The following is a 19,986-nucleotide window of genomic DNA, read 5'->3' as shown; positions in this document are numbered from 1 at the left end:
CCAGGCTCTATCTAAGGTCCTCTCTCTCCATAAGCCAAGCAACAATTTTGCCTGTTTGAGGACTGAAGGCTCAGAGCAACTGCTAAAACCTGGCAAACCATACCAAGCTCTGATTTTGGACACTCTGACCAAGCCTCAGTGCACTCTCCAGGTATATTTGGCATTCTAATTTCCCATCACTGCTGATTAGCACTATTAGTGTATAACCCATGCAGCCTCCTCCCTGAACCTGACACATCCTGTGATTGCAGAACACCTGGTGCGTGACACCAGTCACTCCCACATGATGGCACAGAGGTCTGAATCAATGGGTCAGAGGGAGCAGGCAGATTGGAATCTCATAACATAGCAAGCCAATGGAGAGATGGGCTGGAGAGGCAGAGCTCAGATCCAACTTTCCCAGAGCACAAAAGGTGTTTGATTTCATACAGGACTCTAGTGTTTAGGGATAAACAGGGCAAGGCAGTTCCATATTGTGCTTTTTTTAGCATTAGCCTGAGGAGTAAGAGTTGCCTGGAATACATCTGTGGCTGAAGGTCAAAGCTTGATGCAGTGTACATGGTCTCACATAGCCAGTGGGGTTTGCAGTCTACCTCTTCCCAGCGCTGCACCAATGCCTGGAAAAGGACAGCTATCAAGTGCCATCTTGTGGTGAGAGATTATAGTCGTCTCGGATTGCAGCAGCTACAGGACTCAAGAGAGCATAACCACAAGGGACGGTTCATTCTTGTCAATTGGTTAATACAATAGGCTACTTCTGTGAAAGTCTGCATTAACAGAGACGCTGGGGACACTGCTGATGCTGTGACAGTAAGACCACAAGCACCAAGAAATCAGACCTCAAAGCAAAACTTCCTCTGATCAAATCCTCTTTCTCATGGCAAATCCCAAAAAGAGACATGGCCTCCATGAAGGTCAAGCATGACCCAGATCGATCTCTGGCTAGGTCCTTAAGGTAGTCTGGTGGTATATTCAGTATATATCCATCAGTGGCAATCATGTCACATAAGTTTTTGGAGCCACATGTTCTTCCTCAGCACCAGGGTTTCACCTCATCCTCATGATGTAAATGCAACAAACCCAGAGGGCTTCCTCTGATCAAACAGCACCAGAAAAATGAGGGAACAAATCCGCACTGGCCCATGGGGGTCAGGGAGTAGTGGGGGTTGGACTAGAGAGAACACAAATGAACCAGAGATAGTTACCACTAGAGATAACCTGGCCTTCTTGGCACCAGTGATCCCCACCATGTGTACAAGGTGCAGAATCCAATAAAATACTTCATTCACCAGAACAGAGAGTGTATGATCTTTAACAAGGGATCCATCTATTTTTAGCGCTCATGAATGTAGAGCACCTGCCCTAGTTGAGCACATGCTGTTGCAATCCTGTGGGGCAGCTTGCAACCCCTGCACAGCACAGAGGAGATGGAGCCACTCTCCTGCTGAGTTATCCCTAAGGGGAGTTACAGAAACCAGCCCTACACAGGTGCCTCTTGGCCTATGCGCAACCCCACTGAAGTACTCCAGGCTGTTTCTAAACCCCTCTGATCCTCTTCCACTGCATACAGCCACTTCACCAGAGGCAAATCCTTCTAAGAGGCCCCTATGGGGAGACAGGATAGTGTGAACGTTGATTGGCTAATGGAGAGCAGCTAGAAAGGGGTGGGGAGAAAGAGAGTCTTCTCAATAAAGAGTTAACAGGAAGCAAGACACATCTGTCATGTTGCCTAGGTCTAAAAGGGTATCTTGGAGTTGGGTTTATTATGGGAATTTGAGTGACTGTTTATTTGGCAAGATTGCTCTGAAATGCTCATAAAATTTTCCTTCTTTTTCCACGGGACTACCATCATTGAAAAGATGCCACTCAGAGCCACTAGAGGACACTGCTGGGTAGTTTTCTGATCCACCAGCCAAGAAGTGTGGGCCTTCAATCTGGCATGAATCACATAGGTGCCTGGTGCACACAGCAGGCTTCACCGGAGAAGCTAAACAATCAGCATGGAGGAAACATGCAGCTCTAGGCCCTTCTTCTCTTACAGTGAATGTTTTGAAGGCAAAAATAAAGCTGCTGTTGAGCTGCTCTTCACAGTAGTCCAGCTCTTGGGAGCTGGTATTGATCCACAATACAAGCACCTGTGAATCATTAGATCTGATAACTGGCCTGCTCAATGATGCACAGTTGCCTGGTGGGAGTTCATCAATACATCTGAACCAAAGTCAGCTTGATGGCTCTGGAATATCAAGCTGCTGCATCAGGCTGAATGAAGCCTCATTTTATGCCTGACTTAGAACCAACAGGCCCTGCTACGATACACCAGTCAGAATTTTACCCACAGCTCATCCCACTGCTTGAGTTCAGCAAGGTTCCCTTCATGAGAGGTTAACCTGTGCCAGGCAAAGAGACAGAAGTGCACAGTTAAAGTCTGCTACAGATCCCATTCACTGCTATACATGTGCATCAGAGGGCAGAATGCAATGCTAAGGGCTTAACTGCACAATTGCTTTTTTTAAACAGGTCCTCAGTTGCTCATGCCCTAGCTGGAATCCAATCCTTTTTTATGGATTTCAGAGGTATTCAGTAATGTTTAAATTCATGAAAATGAGCCCGACTGAAATAAGGATCACCAGCTCCTTGAGGAAGTTTGGAAAAGGAAATAAACACTAAGCAAATCTGCATGCTGCCCACCCTGACGGAGAAGTATTGGAGTCTTGCAGACTGTGCATGGGCCCGGGTGCCAGGAACTGCAGATTTGTAATCCAGCTGCTGCTAACAGCTCACTCTGTTGCCTTGCAAGTCTCTCTGTGTTGACATCCCAATCTGCAAAGTAAAGATAAACTTGGAAGGGTCCCAAACCCATTTGAGAGGGTTGGAGCTAGCTTTGGACTTCCTCTCTCTAAGGGCTGAAGATCCCAAATAAGGAGCTAAAATGTTTAAAATTGAATCCATATTGTGCTGTTCTGATATAGCCTAGACCCACCTCACAGGGTTAATTCCCAAATGTCAGTGCAGCACCTGGAAGCTGCAGAGTGCTACTTATTAACAACTACATAGGCCTTGTCTCCAAGAGGACAAAAGTGATTTTTTAACCCCTCCAGGTTTTATTTCAACCAGCCAACCTGGGTTAAATCTACAACTGCCTTTTCTTCACTAGGATCCTAATGTGGGCTCACTCAACAAAAGTTAAAAATAAACTTCATTCCCCTAGTGAGACACAGCCACATGGGTCTCAGGGTCTTTCCACAGCACCATTCTCCCAGGTGTCTATAGTAAAGTCTATAGTACTCCGAACCTTACGGCCTTGGTACCTTCATTTGACTTTACCCAAATCTATGCACCTTTAGGAATTCTGTCAAATCAGGCCAAAATAGCCCTGTAGGATTTTGCAAACTTTATACAATTTGGGACAATGTAAATAATAATCCAATAAAAGCGAAGCATCTAAAGTAACTATGTCAAATCCAGCCCATTTATGCTCCTGGGATAGAGTTTTCATTGTACAGTAGCTCTGTCAACGAGCACTGCAAATCACAGACCACTTTTCATCCAGACCACACCACACGATCCATTGTCTACAGCCAAGCTCTACGATACAACCGCATTTGCTCCAACCCCTCAGACAGAGACAAACATCTACAAGGTCTCTATCAAGCGTTCTTACAACTACAATACCCACCTGATGAAGTGAAGAAACAGATTGACAGAGCCAGAAGAGTACCCAGAAGTCACCTACTACAGGACAGGCCCAACAAAGAAAATAACAGAACACCACTAGCCATCACCTTCAGCCCCCAACTAAAACCTCTCCAATGCATCATCAAGGATCTACAACCTATCCTGAAGGACAACCCATCACTCTCACAGATCTTGGGAGACAGGCCAGTCCTTGCTTACAGACAGCCCCACAACCTGAAGCAAATACTCACCAGCAACCACACATCACACAACAGAACCACTAACCCAGGAACCTATCCTTGCAACAAAGCATGTTGCCAACTGTGTCCAAATATCTATTCAGGGGACACCATCATAGGGCCTAATCACATCAGCCACACTATCAGAAGCTCGTTCACCTGCGCATCTACCAATGTGATATATGCCTTCATGTGCCAGCAATGCCCCTCTGCCATGTACATTGGCCAAACTGGACAGTCTCTACGTAAAAGAATAAATGGACACAAATCAGACGTCAAGAATTATAACATTCAAAAACCAGTCAGAGAACACTTCAATCTCTTTGGTCACTCGATTACAGACCTAAAAGTGGCAATTCTTCAACAAAAAACTTCAAAAACAGACTTCAACAAGAGACTGCTGAATTGGAATTAATTTGCAAACTGGATACAATTAACTTAGGCTTGAATAAAGACTGGGAGTGGAATGGTCATTACACAAAGTAAAACTATTTCCCCATGTTTATTCCCCCACTGTTCCTCATACGTTCTTGTCAACTGCTGGAAGTGGCCCACCTTGATTATCACTACAAAAGATTTCCCCCCCCCCTCCCTCTCCTGCTGGTAATAGCTCACCTTACCTGATCACTCTTAAAGAAAAGCAGTACTTGTGGCACCAAGGTGCCACAAGTACTGCTTTTCTTTTTGCGAATACAGACTAACACAGCTGCTACTCTGAAACCTGATCACTCTTGTTACAGTGTGTATGGTAACATCCATTGTTTCATGTTCTCTGTGTATATAAATCTCCCCACTGTATTTTCCACTGAATGCATCCGATGAAATGAGCTGTAGCTCACAAAAGCTTATGCTCAAATAAATTTGTTAGTCTCTAAGGTGCCTCAAGTCCTCCTTTTCTTTTTGCGGATACAGACTAACACAGCTGCTACTCTGAGACCTGGAGTGATTCCCAATGCTGATGGTCAACTGAATTCAATATGAAGGCAGAGTTGCCTTTGTGGCTCCCTCTTGAGACATTAATAGGACCAGGGAGTAAAATTGCCAACAAGATATTAGCATAGTTTATCTTCCCAAACATCAGTTATTATCTGGACAGAAGGCAACTAGTTCAAAAAACCAATGACAAGTTGAGCCCTGCACCAAATGGTTAGATTCCTAACAAAACAGCTGTTCTCATGCCTTTGCTCAAAGCAAAGTCCTACTGAACAGCAGAAAGAGCAGCCGGCTCCACTCAAAATACTTTAAATCAGGCTAACTGCGGGGTGAGTTGGGGAAATGGGTCTGTCTACATCTATCAATGCCGACTCAACAAGGATATTCCCAGCATCTTCTCTTCCTGGGTCTGGGAATTAAGCAGAAACCTCCTTGAATTCTTGGCTCCTTAAATTGATTACATATGTAAGGTGCATATGACTTTAGATACTTCTTCGTGCATCTGCAGTTAACACTAGGCAGCCTACCAGGAAACATGCCTCTGAATGATTGACCCTACACTGCCCATTGGGCAGAGGCTTTCTGGAGAGCAGGCGAGTATTTGAGTGAGAAGTAGAACAAAACAAAAAAACCCCAAATATTTGGAGAAAGCAAGGAAAAAGAAATATGTCACTCTTCATAGCCTGTAACAACTGTAACAGGGTACCCATTTGCCAATATTGTCCTTTAGGAGTGGGTGGGTGAGATTCTGTGGCCTGCGCTGTGCAGGAGGTCGGACTAGATGATCAGAATGGTCCCTTCTGACCTTAGTATCTATGAATCTATGAAACTCTCTCTCTCTCTCTCTCTCTCTCTCTCTCTCTCTCTGGTTAACAGGTTGGTTCCACAAGACATAACTGGGTGATGACTCACCATTTTAAGCAGATTTAGCAGTTCTATATGGCTGTTTTCACACTTCACATCTCCTTCTCTAGACCCACCAGGCACTTCCCCTCTGCCTAATTCTGATAAAAATCTATCAAGTGGGTACCTTGCATCCTGCCACCAAAGAGAAAAACACAAATAAAACATATCTTAAAGATTAGAAGGTGTGTTTCTAACACAGATGCTGCGTACTGAAGTGATGCTTGGATAGAGCCTCTCTGAGTCATCACAATAGTAAGGCAATTCAAGAGAAAGAAATTAATACAACTTTTGCAAGACCCAGCGCTGACCTGCAAGCATTAGGAATTGATCCTGTTTTAGCATGGCTTCTTTTATGACCCCTCCCATACGCAGTCTTGTTGCTTGCATATCACCAGTTAGATCCTTGTGGTGAGCATTACAAACTCTCCGCTTACAGTATACATGCAGCTGTAGTTTATCTCTTGACAAACTTTCTCACTTTCAAACTTTTCCCTGCTTCCATCTGCTAGCTCTCTCTACCTCCAATTGGATCTCGCTTAAGCATTTAGACAAGAGCCAGCTTCTTAAAGGTATACACACGCACAAACAGTCCTGCTATACTCCTATATATTTGCATAGTACAAAAATCCAAATATAGGAGAACCTTTAAAAATACACAAACCTAATAATGCTCTCAAAAAAACAGTGTCATACATTAGTTACCTGAGCATTACACTAAACATGGCTAATTACCACCTTGTGGTGTACTCCTTGTATGTCTTTTAGGCTTCAATCTTGCAAACATTTCCATTCCTCCATGCTGACCTTTGTGCAGGCCCAAGGATCTGTCTGCTGGATTCCAGCTGCAGGACTGGGGCCTTAGATTATAAGCACTATAGGGGCAGGGGCTGTTTCTTCTTTACCATTTGGAAAAAGCCTAGCCTTGTTAGTGCCAGATAATTAATATGCATAAATAATTGAATAGAGCCACACAGGGAAGTCTAATATCACTAAGACTTAGTTACTTGTACCGACAATTTAACCAGGACATTGTGCTGCATAATCATAGTTAACATTGAAACTACATTTTATCAGAATAAGTTAACAAAATGCATTTTGTGACGTAGTATGTTAATTTTGTAAAATTATATTTGTTTTCTTGTTCACTAATTTGTAAACTTTGGTAACTGGCAATGGGTCAAGCAGTCACAACATTCTGTGTTTCCATTGCACAGTCTGTAGCTCTCCAATAACTTTGTAAAAGTGAGAAGGTATCATTATCCCCATTTGGCAGATGGAGAAACTGAGGCACACGGAGGTGGTGCGACTTGCTCAAGGTTGCACAGCAAGTCAGTGGCAGAACAGGGAAGTATCCATCTCTGCTGACTCCCAATCTATTTGCAACTGACTGTATTACAGATCCCAGCAAGTCTTCCACCCTATGCAGCTATTCCATCTGCATTGCTGCTAGGTCAGGGATAGGGACATAGGACTAGAAGGGATCTCCTAGCTCATTGGGTCTTATCTCCTGTTATCATAGGCAATATAGTCATATAATCCCATTCATAAATTTATCAAGCTCCATTTTAAAACCCGTTAGCTTGCTTGCCCCCACAACTCTCAATGGGAAGCTGTTCCAGAACCTCACTTCTCTGATGGTTAGAAACCTTCTCATTTCCAACCTAAATTTATTCAGGGTACCCATTTGCCAATATTGCCCTTTAGCTTCAACAGCTCTTCTCCCTCCCTGGTGTTTACCCCTCACCCCCCTGTATTTATAGAGAGCAATCGCATCTCCTCTCAGCCTCTATTTTGCTAGACTAAACAAGTCTCCCCTAGTAAAATAGGATCTCCATTCCTTTGATCATTCTAGCAGCCCTTCTTTGCACCTTTCCAATTTGAATTTATCTTTCTTGAACATAGGTGACCAGAATTGTACACAGTATTCCAGATGAGCTCTTAACAGTGTCTTGTACAGTGGCATTAATACTTCCCTATCCCTTCTGGGAACAGCATGCCTGACACATCCTAGGATTGCATTTGCCTTTTTCAGAACTGTATACCATTGATGGCACATAGTCATCCTGCAATTGACTAACACACCCAGGTATTTCTCCTCTATCATTTCCAAATGATGAGCCCCAGATTGTAGCAGAAATTTTTATCAGTCCCTAAATTTCATCCAATTTCTACTACTCCAGTGCTCAAGGTCATCCAATTCTTCCTGTATAATATTCCAATCCCCTCTGTATTAACAATGCCTCGAACTTTGTGTCATCAGCAAATTTCATTAGCACACCTCTTTTTTTTTTTTGCCAAGGTCATTAATTAAATTAAATAAGATTGGTCCCAAGAATGATCCTTGAGGAACTCTGCTAGTAACCTTCCTCCAGCCTAACTGTTCTCATTTTAGCACAGTCTGTTTCAATCTGTCATGCAGAATAAGGAGTTCAGGCAACACAATGCCTAATCACTGTAACTATAGCCACTTGCAAACCCTTCTTTCTCTTACTTTGATAGGGAATGATTCTTATTAGATAGATGTGTTATAAAATGCATTGTCCCTAGTTATGGAGGAATCAGTACTAGAAACACATAGGAACACAAGATCTACCATAATTCTCATTTAAACAGTTTTCAGAGTAGCAGCCGTGTTAGTCTGTATTCGCAAAAAGAAAAGGAGTACTTGTGGCACCTTAGAGACTAACAAATTTATTAGAGCGTCACAGTCCCAATCCCTGCTCCAGCAAGACAGTAAGAAATGGTCACATGCAGAATACACTGTGAAGGGTGCTTTTCATAGGAGACAGAGGTATGCAGAAAGGGTGTGTGCATATGCATCTGTGCACTGCTAATGGGAACGTAGATCAGATTTGTTTCAAGTGTTTAATGGTTAATTTAGCAGTTTGGATTAAAAAACTTAAGCTTCCTCCTGAACTGCTAACTGCTGTAAATTCTATTCCCAATGCACATTCACAGATACATGCGGCCACAGAACATTACAAAGATGAGGGGCGAGAGAACTGTTCAAAAGAAAAATTCTAGATCTCAGAGGCTCATCTCCTTCCAGGGTTCAAGTAGGAAGAGAAGGAATTAAAATCAATTAGTAAAAATAATTGCAAAACTAAATTTAAAAGATAGGGGGATTAACGTGGTCTGAATGTTAAATGGGTGTGTATATATATATATATATATATATATATATATATATATATGGCAGCATGAGAAGCTGGATATTCATCAGGCACTGGAGTTAAAAGTTATAGATGGATATTGATTTGTTTACTCAGGAGTAAACTTCATTTGAAGAAAACAATTAACTTTGATTACAAATAAACTAGCTCTGCATACATCTCATAATGAATCATATGTATATTTTCCCCCTGTATGCCTATTATTATGGCCTGTGCCAGAATGGAACAATTTCCCCCCATCCTTTCCACTCAGGCCTAATAGAGTAAATTGCTCAAAAGGGATTAATGGGAACCTGCCTAAATCCCGTAGAACTAATGGAGCCTCTAAGGAAGGCTGAGGAATAAGAAATGTATCGCTTTCCTACATGAGGAATCCACAGACAACTCTCTCCTTCCCACTAGCAGAGTCGGGCTAGTTCCCAAAATGTAACTCACCAAGCATAGAAGCCCCAGGATGTTCTATCCTCTGCAAGGAGTATTAAACCCCATTGTCCCCTATGTAACTAGCTAACAGTGTGAGACAATTAATCACTGACACAAACATCGGATATTCCATTTAGCAGAGAACAGAGCAGTGATCTCTCTCTAAAACATTACAATACAAAGAATGCATCAGTCATTAGCACACCCTTGTGGAGTCCCAGTGTCAGGCCAGAACAGGGTTCCAACTATTCAGGGTCCAGAACAAAATTTTCTTTGGGGCACACTGGTATTTGGACAAGAATGCACGTCAGACAGCTGCCACTGAGCAAAACACAATGCTGCCAGGTCCAATTCATTCATCCCTGCTTAGACAAAATGCAACTTCATGGGCTGAAAAAAAGCTCCTGTACCTCTCTCCCTCTGAGACACACAGAGAAAGAAAGCTGGAGGTAGCACACCATGGAGGAGTTGTTTCCGTGGAGCCATTAGTCCTATTCAGTGATTACACTGTCAACTCAAGGAGAGAAGTTATTGCACAAAGGAACGAGAGAGATGTGGAATCCACAGTGTTAGCCAGGTGTCAAGTGCCAGATCCACAGAACCCAGCAAGGACAAAATAGTTATGTATTAATAGCGGCGGGATGTTGGGAATTTTGAACAGATGTTAATAGGCTGATCTCATACCACTTGCACAGCCACAGAACGCTAATGCTTCCAAGTATCAAAGTCATATCGATCCCCAAGAAGTGCACAGTGAGAACAACTGATTGCTCTAAAGAGACCAGGGAAACCCTCTTGGAAAAGAGAAAATCTATTTGACCGAGAGTATATGTAGTTGCTGGGATTCATATATGTTTAAAATGCTGTAAACCATTGAAACAGGAGTCCAGAAAATAAAGGAAACATGGGAAAGATAAATGCACCTTTATTTTAAAGGGACATTCTCAGGTACAATAGCTGAACTTGAAGTCTTCGGCAGTGGAGAGAATGGTTTTACAAAACTCATTAAGAGAGAGTTTGTCTGGATTTAAAACATTCCCTTGGGGTGTTTGTGCCTGGACATCGCAAGAAAACTAAGGAGTCATAATGCAGTAGAACCCCAGAGTTATGAACACCTGGGGAATGAAGGCTGTTCATAACTCTTCAATGTTCATAACTCTGAATAAAATGTTATGGTTGTTCTTTCAAAAGTTTACAACTGAACATTGACTGAATACAGCTTTGAAACTTTACCATGCAGAAGAAAAATTTTGCTTTTAACTATCTTAATTTAAATGAAACAAGCACAGAAATAGTTTCCTTACCTTGTCTCATCTTTATTTAAACTTTCCCTTTATTTTTTTAGTCATTTACCTTTAACACAGTACTGTACTGCATTTGCTTTTTTGTTTTGTTTTGGTTTTTTTGTGTCTCTCCTGCTGCCTGATTGCATACTTTCGGTTCCAAATGAGGTTTGTGGTTGACTGGTCAATTCATAACTCTGAGGTTTGACTGTGGACCAAAACAGGAAAATTGACTAATATGTGTTCACAATCCTAGCGGAGTGAAACACAAAGAGTATAGAGCTAGCACCAATGGTGCAAAGGGACTGCAAACTCTTTTCAAATTAAATTCAAATGGGGAATCTTTCTACTTTAATCCCTTCAGCTGTTATTAATAATGCAGGTCAGGGCTTTTAAACAAAAGAAAAAAGAAAACAATTTGTTAGTCTCTAAGGTGCCACAAGTACTCCTTTCCTTTTTGCGAATACAGACTAACACGGCTGCTACTCTGAAACCTGCTAACCTACAGTTTCCCTTTAAAGCATGAGACATTTGAAGGTTTCTGTTGAACAAGGGCTGCAAACCCCATGCAGTTGGAAAACACATTTGTTTTCTTTGCTTTGGTATCTGGTTAGCTCAGAACTATACACTATGTTAAAGGTGAAATGCTGACCACCACTCTGTACGAGGGGGCCAAAACATGCAATGCTAAACACCCGCTGCCCAATTGTTTTCAACAGACATGGAGGGCATTCAGCACCTCACAGGAGAGGCTTAGCACCTTGCAGGATCAGACTCAAGGAAAACAAGGCTCCAAGTTACCAGGTTGCTCAGGGGTGTTATTCCTTCTTTACAAGCTAGAACTTAGCTCCTCCAGGCTTTCCTCAAAGACTAGCAGAACGATCTTTCTAAGTTCATTTTCATGGATGCAAAGATCAAGAGAATTTCAGAATCCTGAGAAGTCTGGTAAATTTCATACTTTGTCCTTGACTGATTCAGTAGAATTTCAAACAAATCAATGGCAGAGCTGAGAAGAAAACCCAGGTGTCCTGAGCCCCAAGTCTAATCACAAGACCACACTCCTGCAACAAGCTGTGAATGAAACTCAGGGTGTTTTTATTCCCCTGCTCCAACCAATGTTCCCACTTTATCAGTATTTATTACCATTGTTGTTACTGGTATTATTGAGCCAGCTCTGGACTTTACAGTTTCCATATCACTCTCCTAATTATGCTACTTTAGAGGGTCACACAGATAGAAGAATTGTCACATCTTGTCATGGATCAGGAGTCTCTCTGGGCACACCTGCCGCACGTGTCATGGCTAACCTGTGGGATTGGAAGCTGTGCCATAGGCAGCAGGGTCATAGCTACAATACCTTGCATCAAAAAATAAAAAGAAATCTTGACTCTGTCCCAAATGACCCCATCCTGCAACCCATTACAGCACTAACATAGGGTATAGAACCCTCAGTGAATAATGCTGATGTCCACAAAATAATGCTGAATGCATCCTAGGCAAGACATTGTACAAGCTGAAATAGAAACCCACAAAGAATAAGGAATGAGAACTATGAAAACAAGAGAAGCTTCCCACTCCCTGCAAGCCAAGACATTTGGGGGTCTGTTCTCTGCTTCTGCACATGGATGAAGGGTGGAACAGACCTTACAGTAATGCACCTTCAGTAAACATTCCCTGGATTTAACATCCACAAGATTTGCTCTTTTGCTGTGTCCTCACACAGGGACTCATTCTGCTCCTTCTGAAGTCAATGAGGAAACTTTGAGCATGCAGCAGCCTCATCACTCACTGAACTCAGTGAAAGTTGTTCAGCACCTCATAAGACCAGACCCCTAAATATCTGTCTGCACTTCCTCTCTTAGATGTTTCCTCTTTACACTCCCCCAAGTGCACTTCTGATGGCCACTCCAAAAAGAGCTGTGATCAAGAGATTCAGGAAATATAGCTATACAGCATTATTGTAATGAATTCCCCAGCCCAGTTCAGTTTTCTGTCACTTTCACAAATATTCAGGATATCAACAAGAAATATCCCTCCACCTGAGGAAGAATGAAACCAGTGGAAAATATTAAATTGTTTTCCTTTCACAACTTGTTGCCATGCCCGAGATATGCTAGCGTCTCTTGTAAATAGCCTGTCTTCACCTGTAGCTTTCTACAGAAATAAATGCTTAGCATCTGCTTTGAGTCAGACACAAGAAGCCGCTGACGTGACAGCTCTGCAGATAATATGCCTATAGTAGAAGCACACTCAGGTTCTGGCTATTCTGGCGGCCTTGCTATTTCCCCAAATTGCAAGTCTCCTAACAATAGCATCGTTATTTGAAGCTTACAAGAGCGTACGTATCTGTTTGGAGGAATCTGGGATGGAGCTCTCTGCACTGAGGTTAACAGAAATTCTTCAAGCAAGTTACAGTAACCCTTTTGTCCATGTAAACAAATCAATATACATCAAAATGGGCAAACTGCATTTTAAAAGTGAAGACACAGATCCTCAGCTGGTATAAATCAGCACATCTCTACTGAAGTCAATAGAGCTATGTTTCTTTACACCCACTGAGGATCTGGCCCTAAGACTTCTTGTAGGGAAAGAAAATGGCAGCTGTGGTGATTTTGGAAGCAGCGTCTCAAGTCAGAATCTTTCATGTCCTTTGAGCTTCCAGTTCAAACAAATCCAAAAATTCAAAATAAAACTCAAACAATAGCACCGAGTTTCTCAAGGTTTTCACTTAACGCTATGAATCAGCCCCAAATTCATCCATAACCTGTTGTCAGGCTTGCAAAGCTGAACTGGTTTGGGGCTCATAATGAAACCCAGAAATATTTTGCTTCATTTACAGACATTTTGCATGGTCAGCTCCAGTTGCATTCAAATGACACCATAGAAGGAAAGCGGGATCCACTCGTGGCAGTCACAGAGTCATTCCTTGAGCAGGCTACTTCAGTCAAAGTGGTGGGAACAGAATGGAATGCTGTATTAGAAGAAGAAACAGCAACGTGTCTGACTATGGGTTCTGTAAAAGACTATTGGAGACAGTAGGGCACCTGAAGGAAATTGGGAGCCATTCATGATGAGGGAACGGGCTGCAGAAACATCTTCCGAAAAAGTTGCAAAGATTGCATTTAACGTACATCCTGCTAAAGGTCAATTAAGAACAGGGAGGCATGCTGCTGTGGAAATACAGAGACACATCATTCCTAGAGCAAAGGGCTTAAAAATATAAACAAACAGGTAAAAAGCAGGACTGGGAGCTCCACAGGCAGCAGCATTAAATTTAAAGGTTTTGAATTTGTTCAGAGAAGAACAAGGAGAAAGGAGGAGGGGAGTTAGGGGATCAAGAACACCATGGCAGAGAATTCTCACAGATCCTTTGCTGGCATCTGTGCAGAAAAGGAAGGAGGTGGTAGGGATGCAGGCCACACTCCATAGATGGCAACAGAAATGGGACCACATTATAAAATCTTTATTTACATTGGAGAGAACTTACAGTAGTCCCGTGATGGAAAACTTGCCCCCCTTGGTAAGCATTTGTGTGGGTAGCCTCACTGGCGTCAAATGAGAGCAAGCACACATCAGGGTGACTAAAGGTTCCACAACCCAGCTCATGGTGTTAAAAATCCTGGGCACTCTTGTGACAGACAGAACATTAGGCCCACTTAACCATTTCACTGCTAATACACAGGCAAAATTCACCATCAGTGTTGCACCCCTCAGATCTGTCGCTCCCAAGTTGAGACCGGGGCAGGTTAGCCTAGATCTGTGGATAAGAAGAGGACTTTGCTTCCAGACTCTTTAGTCTCACCATCTACAGCATCTGGCACTTTTCACCCAAAAGGAATTTGCACAAAACAAGTAAAAATAAACATTTAAGAGCGAGGAAAGGGGAAAGATTCTTAATCTGCATATTTGCATGAGACTACCCAGCAGGCTTTTACAGCCCAGCTGTTCCCTAATTGTGCTGGGGCCTGAAGCCTGGGGAAGCATTTGGTGGTTTGGACATTTCTTGCCAGCTCACAGAGATCTTTATCATTTGGTTTCCCAGACAGAATAATGGGACGTTTTCCTCCTTCCTGGCTTTTATTGAGTTATCCAATATCTTGTCATGCCATAAACACAAGCAGCAATTCATGAAGAAATGTGACTGCACAGCATATCAGAGAAGAAATCCATTTACTCATTCAAACCAGAGCTGTCAATGAATTCATCCTGGTACCTGAGAATTAGGCAGTGGTCCCACTGGTGCCTGAATAGCACCCTGCACTAATTGTTGCTTGTGGAGGAAGGGGAGGAGCAGAAATTCTCTGTGACTTTTGTCTAGGTCAGCTGGCTCTGTATTGGCAGCTCTCAGTCATCAGAACCATTATGATAGATAATGCAGCTGCACTTTCAGCAGGGACCATGTGCAGATGTATTTTGTGGTTTTAGGATGGGTGTTTTTCCTTTTTTTAAAAAAAGGGTAATAAAATCCAAAATACCATTCTGCATTCAAGCATGTTCTGTACCTTCAAAGAATAGGAAAAACTAGTCACTATGCTTTGTATTTATTGTTCAATTCCTAATGATTGCCCAAGTCGCTCTCAAACTGTGGTCGGCAGAACACTAAGGCCCTCATAGTCGGTTATGGCCAGGCTCCTCTCTGCCACTTTGGCAGCATAAAGAAGCTTTAAATTAGGCAGAAATAGCTCTATGAGAATCCCTTCTATGCAGGCAGGGCGGGCTCCAGGCACTAGTGTTCCAAGTAGGTGCTTGGGGTGGCAGTTAGCAAGGGGCAGCAGTTCCTCCGACCATGGCAGCAATTCGGCAGCAGCTTCTCTGTTCCGCCCGCCGCAGGGGCAAATCGGCAGCAGCTTCTCCCCTTTGCCGGCCGTGGCGGCAGTTTTTTTCACTGCTTGGGGCGGCAAAAACTGTAGAGCTGGCCCTGTATGCAGGCCCTGACTCCTCCTCCATCCCCCACCTGCACCAGCCCTGCTACCAGCCCTGCTGTCAGCCCCCAATACAAGGGGCGTGGCTAGAATACACTGCATTATAGCTGTTCTTCCCGGGGCTCAAAGGGGACCATGAGAAGCAGAGCATGAGTCAGAGCAGTCAAGAGGCCTCTCTAATTTACACTATGGACTGGGCAGGTCCCTGCAGGGTCCCGCACATAGGGAGTGTATGTAGCATTCCTGGGTGGTCTCGGAACTTGATTATGTCTTAGTGGTGAAGCACCTTTTGGTCTCCAGCACTAAATAGGTACAAGGGAAGAAAGAATATATAGAGTTGGAGATGGAGGAGGAGCTAACCAGGCAAAGTAGTTTTGTGACTTAATACAACATAGGGTCAAGCACCAACAGCTATCAGTATTTTGGGATAGAACACAGTATGAGCTCCATTTCCATAAAGCTGAACTCATCAGAGGTGACCAAAACAATTAATTTGTGAACATTTATTTTGAAAGCTGAGAATAAATGAAAAATTTCAAATCAAAACCATTATTTCAAAAATTTTAAATGGCAAAACAAATGCAGGGCCAACTCAGCTGCTAAGCCCACAGAGTGTGAGGAGAAATAGAGCCACAGCTGGAACATGTAAGATTTGGCAGCAAATTATAAATGGTTATTTGCAATAAGCAGATAGTGGAAAAATAATGCACGCAAAGAACGGTGATGAATGGCTTTTTCCCCTTCTAGTTAAACAAGGAAGCGCAGAGTATAGTTATATACACCAGGAGGCCAGGCCAGGGCGCCAGCTCACATAACTAGTATGCTCAACACCTAAAGGTCAGCTACATCCCATGTACAGTCAGAGGATCCTGGGATCTGCACAGGTGCTCACATCCAAATTAGTACCAAAGCCCTCAGCAGCAAGAAAGTTTGTGCATGGGGAAGTGAGTCGCTGCATATCCTAGTTAACAAGAGTGGTTGGAGTATGTGGAAAACTACCATGAGGGCATTCTGCAGCTTGGCTAGGTGGAGATATACTGGTCTGAGGGGCAAGATGAATCAAAGTGAGAGAAAGTAATAAGAGGTAATCTCCCTGGATACCGATGGAAGCCAAGACTGTTACACCTCTGTAAAGCAGCCAACAATGCAAGCAGCAGAGATCACTAATTTGTAAGAGTATGCTGCAGTCAGGAGAACATTTAGGGCACCATCTAAAGCCAACTGAAGTCAATGGAAAGACTCCCAAATTGGCTACCAGGGGCATTGGACCATAGAGAAGGTAAACAAATGCTCAGGAGTTTGATCCCTTCACATTCCAGCAAATGGAGAGGCACATGCCATAGTGAGGGGATTCATGCTACAAGCCAAGGGTATGGGGTTATTAATAAGCCATTTTCAGTCCATTAAACAACAACGGATGATGCACTTTTTTTGTTTTTACCAGTGCTCTCACCAGTAGATGGAAAGATGCAGTTTCATTTTCTTTTCTTGCAGCAATGACAAGAGCACAGTACAGTGAGGAACCTGAGGTGTGAGAAGCAAAGTGTGAAGGAGAAAAAAATAAAGTCACAGTCCCACTGCTGGCAAACTTCATGCTGTGAAATTGTTCAATGTAATGATCTGTCAGGAGAAGAATGATTTCAGCTAGTGCTGGCCACTAGAAGGAGAGGGACACTGAACAGGTAGCTTGCTTGGCGTTGGTTTTCCTCCTCCTCCCCCCCCCGCCCTGCTGGTAATAGCTCATCTTAAGTGATCACTCTCCTTACAGTATGTATGATAAAACCCATTGTTTCATGTTCTCTATGTGTGTATATAAATCTCCCCACTGTATTTTCCACCGAATGCATCCGATGAAGTGAGCTGTAGCTCACGAAAGCTTATGCTCAAATAAATTTGTTAGTCTCTAAGGTGCCACAAGTACTCCTGTTCTTTTTGTGAATACAGACTAACACGGCTGCTACTCTGAAACTTGGCGTTGTGAGGTATAGGGTCCTACATTGGATGGACAAACGATCCACAACAAGGCAGGATACTGAATTAGATGGGCCATTGATCTGATCCTGTGCAGCAGGAGGCTGGATATTGGACCAAATGATCCACTGTCCTACTCTGGCATGGCATGGTACTGGTTAGACAGTTATGCATGGCGTTTTACCGATAAGTGGTTTCCAAACTGTGGTTAGCGGAGCACTTGAGAGCTAACTGGTCACATGGTGCTTGGTCTTCTCCTTGTTTCCAGCTGCTAAAAATCACATTAAAAGAAGCTTACACACACACACACACACACACACACACACACACACACACACACACAAACTCCCTTTCCCCCTACCTCCCAAGCTAGGAGGTTTAAACAGAAGGTATCCCATAAATAGAAAGCATTAAGTACTGTCATCACACCAGACAGGAGGCTTCTGAAGCTTAGTAATCATCTGTACAATAAGAGAGAGAGTGCAAACTTACTCCCATCACAAAATTCTTTTGCAGTGTTTAGTAGAGCAACCCAGACTTGAAAGTGCCAGAAATGCTGTGACAGGATGTTAGGGATTTTGAGAAAAAAGAGTTGCTGGATGAGGGAATGAGAGCGCTTCCAGCTGTACCAGTTTTGCACGCACAACCTTATTTATATATAAAAGGATGTCTCTGTATTCTGCATTCCAGTCCTGGTGCCAGGGTGTCCTTTGCTAGATATACTGTACACAGCAGCTCAGCCAATCTGAATCAGCTGTTGTGTTACTGAGAGGACTTAAATCTTCAATTCCATGTTTAATGTGCATTTCAGGTATTGGTTTTATTCCATGCTCACCATCATTTGCATTTTTTCCACAGTTACTAAACACCAGACACTCATAGCTGAGAAGATCAGCATTTTCCATACCATCCAGCACTGGGTTTAACTGTTTCCTAAAGTTTTGATGGACAGATTTCTTTTAGCACTTCCCTCCCTTTTTCAAATTCTCCGGAGACAGGCCTCCCCAATACCCTATACTCCCTTAGTCCACCAGTCAAAAAAAGTAAAAGACTTGGGAATCCCAAACTACTGGTAGATTATCTATCTGTGAAATCCCAGGCTCCTTTGGGCTTTTGATCATGTCTCTTCACTCAGCACCTGATTTGGGAGAGTTTCTGGTCCCCACCATTCCACCAGCACTAGCCTTAGCCTCTCCATTCGCTTTATCCGTATCCAATCACCTTGCACCACAGAAATAAAATGATTGGGTCCCAGAGATGATCTCTGAACAATATGACAAGTTTTTGCCCACACCTTTAAGACCATACCTAATTTCATTCCTGTCTATATTTCTGATCTCGCATTTATCATGTATCCCCTCTGCTCCAAGAGGGATGCTCTGCTTGATGGCCCATTTACTGTCTCTTCCACTCCCATCCATATGCCTTTTTTCCCCCCCAATCTGTCCTCTATGCATGAAAGACCCTACCGCATGAAAGGCTCTACCCTTCCTGCTTCATCAGTGCACTAATCTCTTCCCATACAAATCCCTCCTAAAGATTCTTATCTTTCAGCCATTATGCCAAAATGTCCCATGGCTACAAAAATCAGAGTCAGGTTTCCTGTGTGCATAGATGCATCAGCTTTCTCTGTATGTACCTGCCACTACCAAATCACCTGCACAATCTGCTGGCTGCTCACTGTTTCAAGGGAGTCAGGAAGGGGATCCATCCAACAGTTCCCAGACTTTACTGGTTCAAATGCTACTTTATTAAAAATTTGTTCTGAAGTGAATGGATGCAACATCAAGCTCACATACCATGATTTGGGAATCCCGGAAGATAAGGCACAAAAGCCACTGCCTCATTAGGCAATAACAGGGCTCTTTTCTTCCTTGGATATTCAGCACTTCTCCTGCTAACTTTGCAATCTTGCCTCATTCATAGGATCTGTCTGGAAAGCAAATTCTGTACTCATGAAGAAACTGAAGCCTAATAAACATGTAAGAAACTGGAGAACTGCAAAGGGCTTCTCAACGGAAAAGAGGAGGGATGGCATGTCTGTTGGAAACTGCTGTCGCTTCTGTGAAGTGAATCTCATCTCACCCTTAAAAGGTTAATAAACTTCCACTACATTTTATAACCCATTGATCACAGTCAGCATGTCCAGATAGTGATTTCTATTCTGGTCTTGTCCTAATTCTATTAAACACTTTACCAAGGAAGAGATAGCAAGGGTTAGAGACAGAAAAATGCATGAAGCAATTTCAAATTTAAGCACAGAAAGACATTCTCAAGCACTCAGATGGCTTCCCTAGAGAATATCACCTGGGCTTTTTGATGTTCTTAACAATATCTCCCCAAATCAAACAACTTATTTTCCTCTTAATCTGTCCTCCATTTCAACTCTGTTCCCCAGCAGTTCCCAGTGTGGCACTTTGGAAATACTGGCTAGAATCATTACCTAAATCCATTATCAAAA

At 43.0% G+C, this 19,986-nt stretch overlaps 1 protein-coding gene across 7 annotated transcripts in view; it reads right to left on the bottom strand.

Moving 5' to 3' along the window:
* CRB2 (crumbs cell polarity complex component 2) overlaps positions 1 to 19,986 on the bottom strand; it is a 132,024-nt gene that overhangs the window by 76,412 nt on the left and 35,626 nt on the right. For 2 of the 7 annotated variants that reach the window (XM_043498887.1, XM_043498892.1), the window contains exon 1: positions 6,062 to 6,188. The exons of 1 other annotated variant lie outside the window; for it this stretch is intronic. Coding sequence is in view for 4 of the 6 variants with exons in the window: in XM_043498886.1 (XP_043354821.1) it covers positions 6,062 to 6,140 (79 nt within the window). In the remaining 2 variants the exon portion in view is untranslated. Of the gene's footprint in view, positions 1 to 6,061; positions 6,274 to 19,986 lie in introns of those variants that run through there. 4 more of the 7 variants (XM_043498894.1, XM_043498891.1, XM_043498886.1 and 1 more) reach the window with 3 other exon arrangements.

This window comes from Dermochelys coriacea, chromosome 16, assembly GCF_009764565.3.
Source record: "Dermochelys coriacea isolate rDerCor1 chromosome 16, rDerCor1.pri.v4, whole genome shotgun sequence".
Classification (NCBI taxonomy): domain Eukaryota; kingdom Metazoa; phylum Chordata; order Testudines; family Dermochelyidae; genus Dermochelys; species Dermochelys coriacea.
The sequence above is the reverse complement of the archived record's forward strand: the minus strand, read 5'-3'. Positions and strand labels throughout refer to the sequence as shown.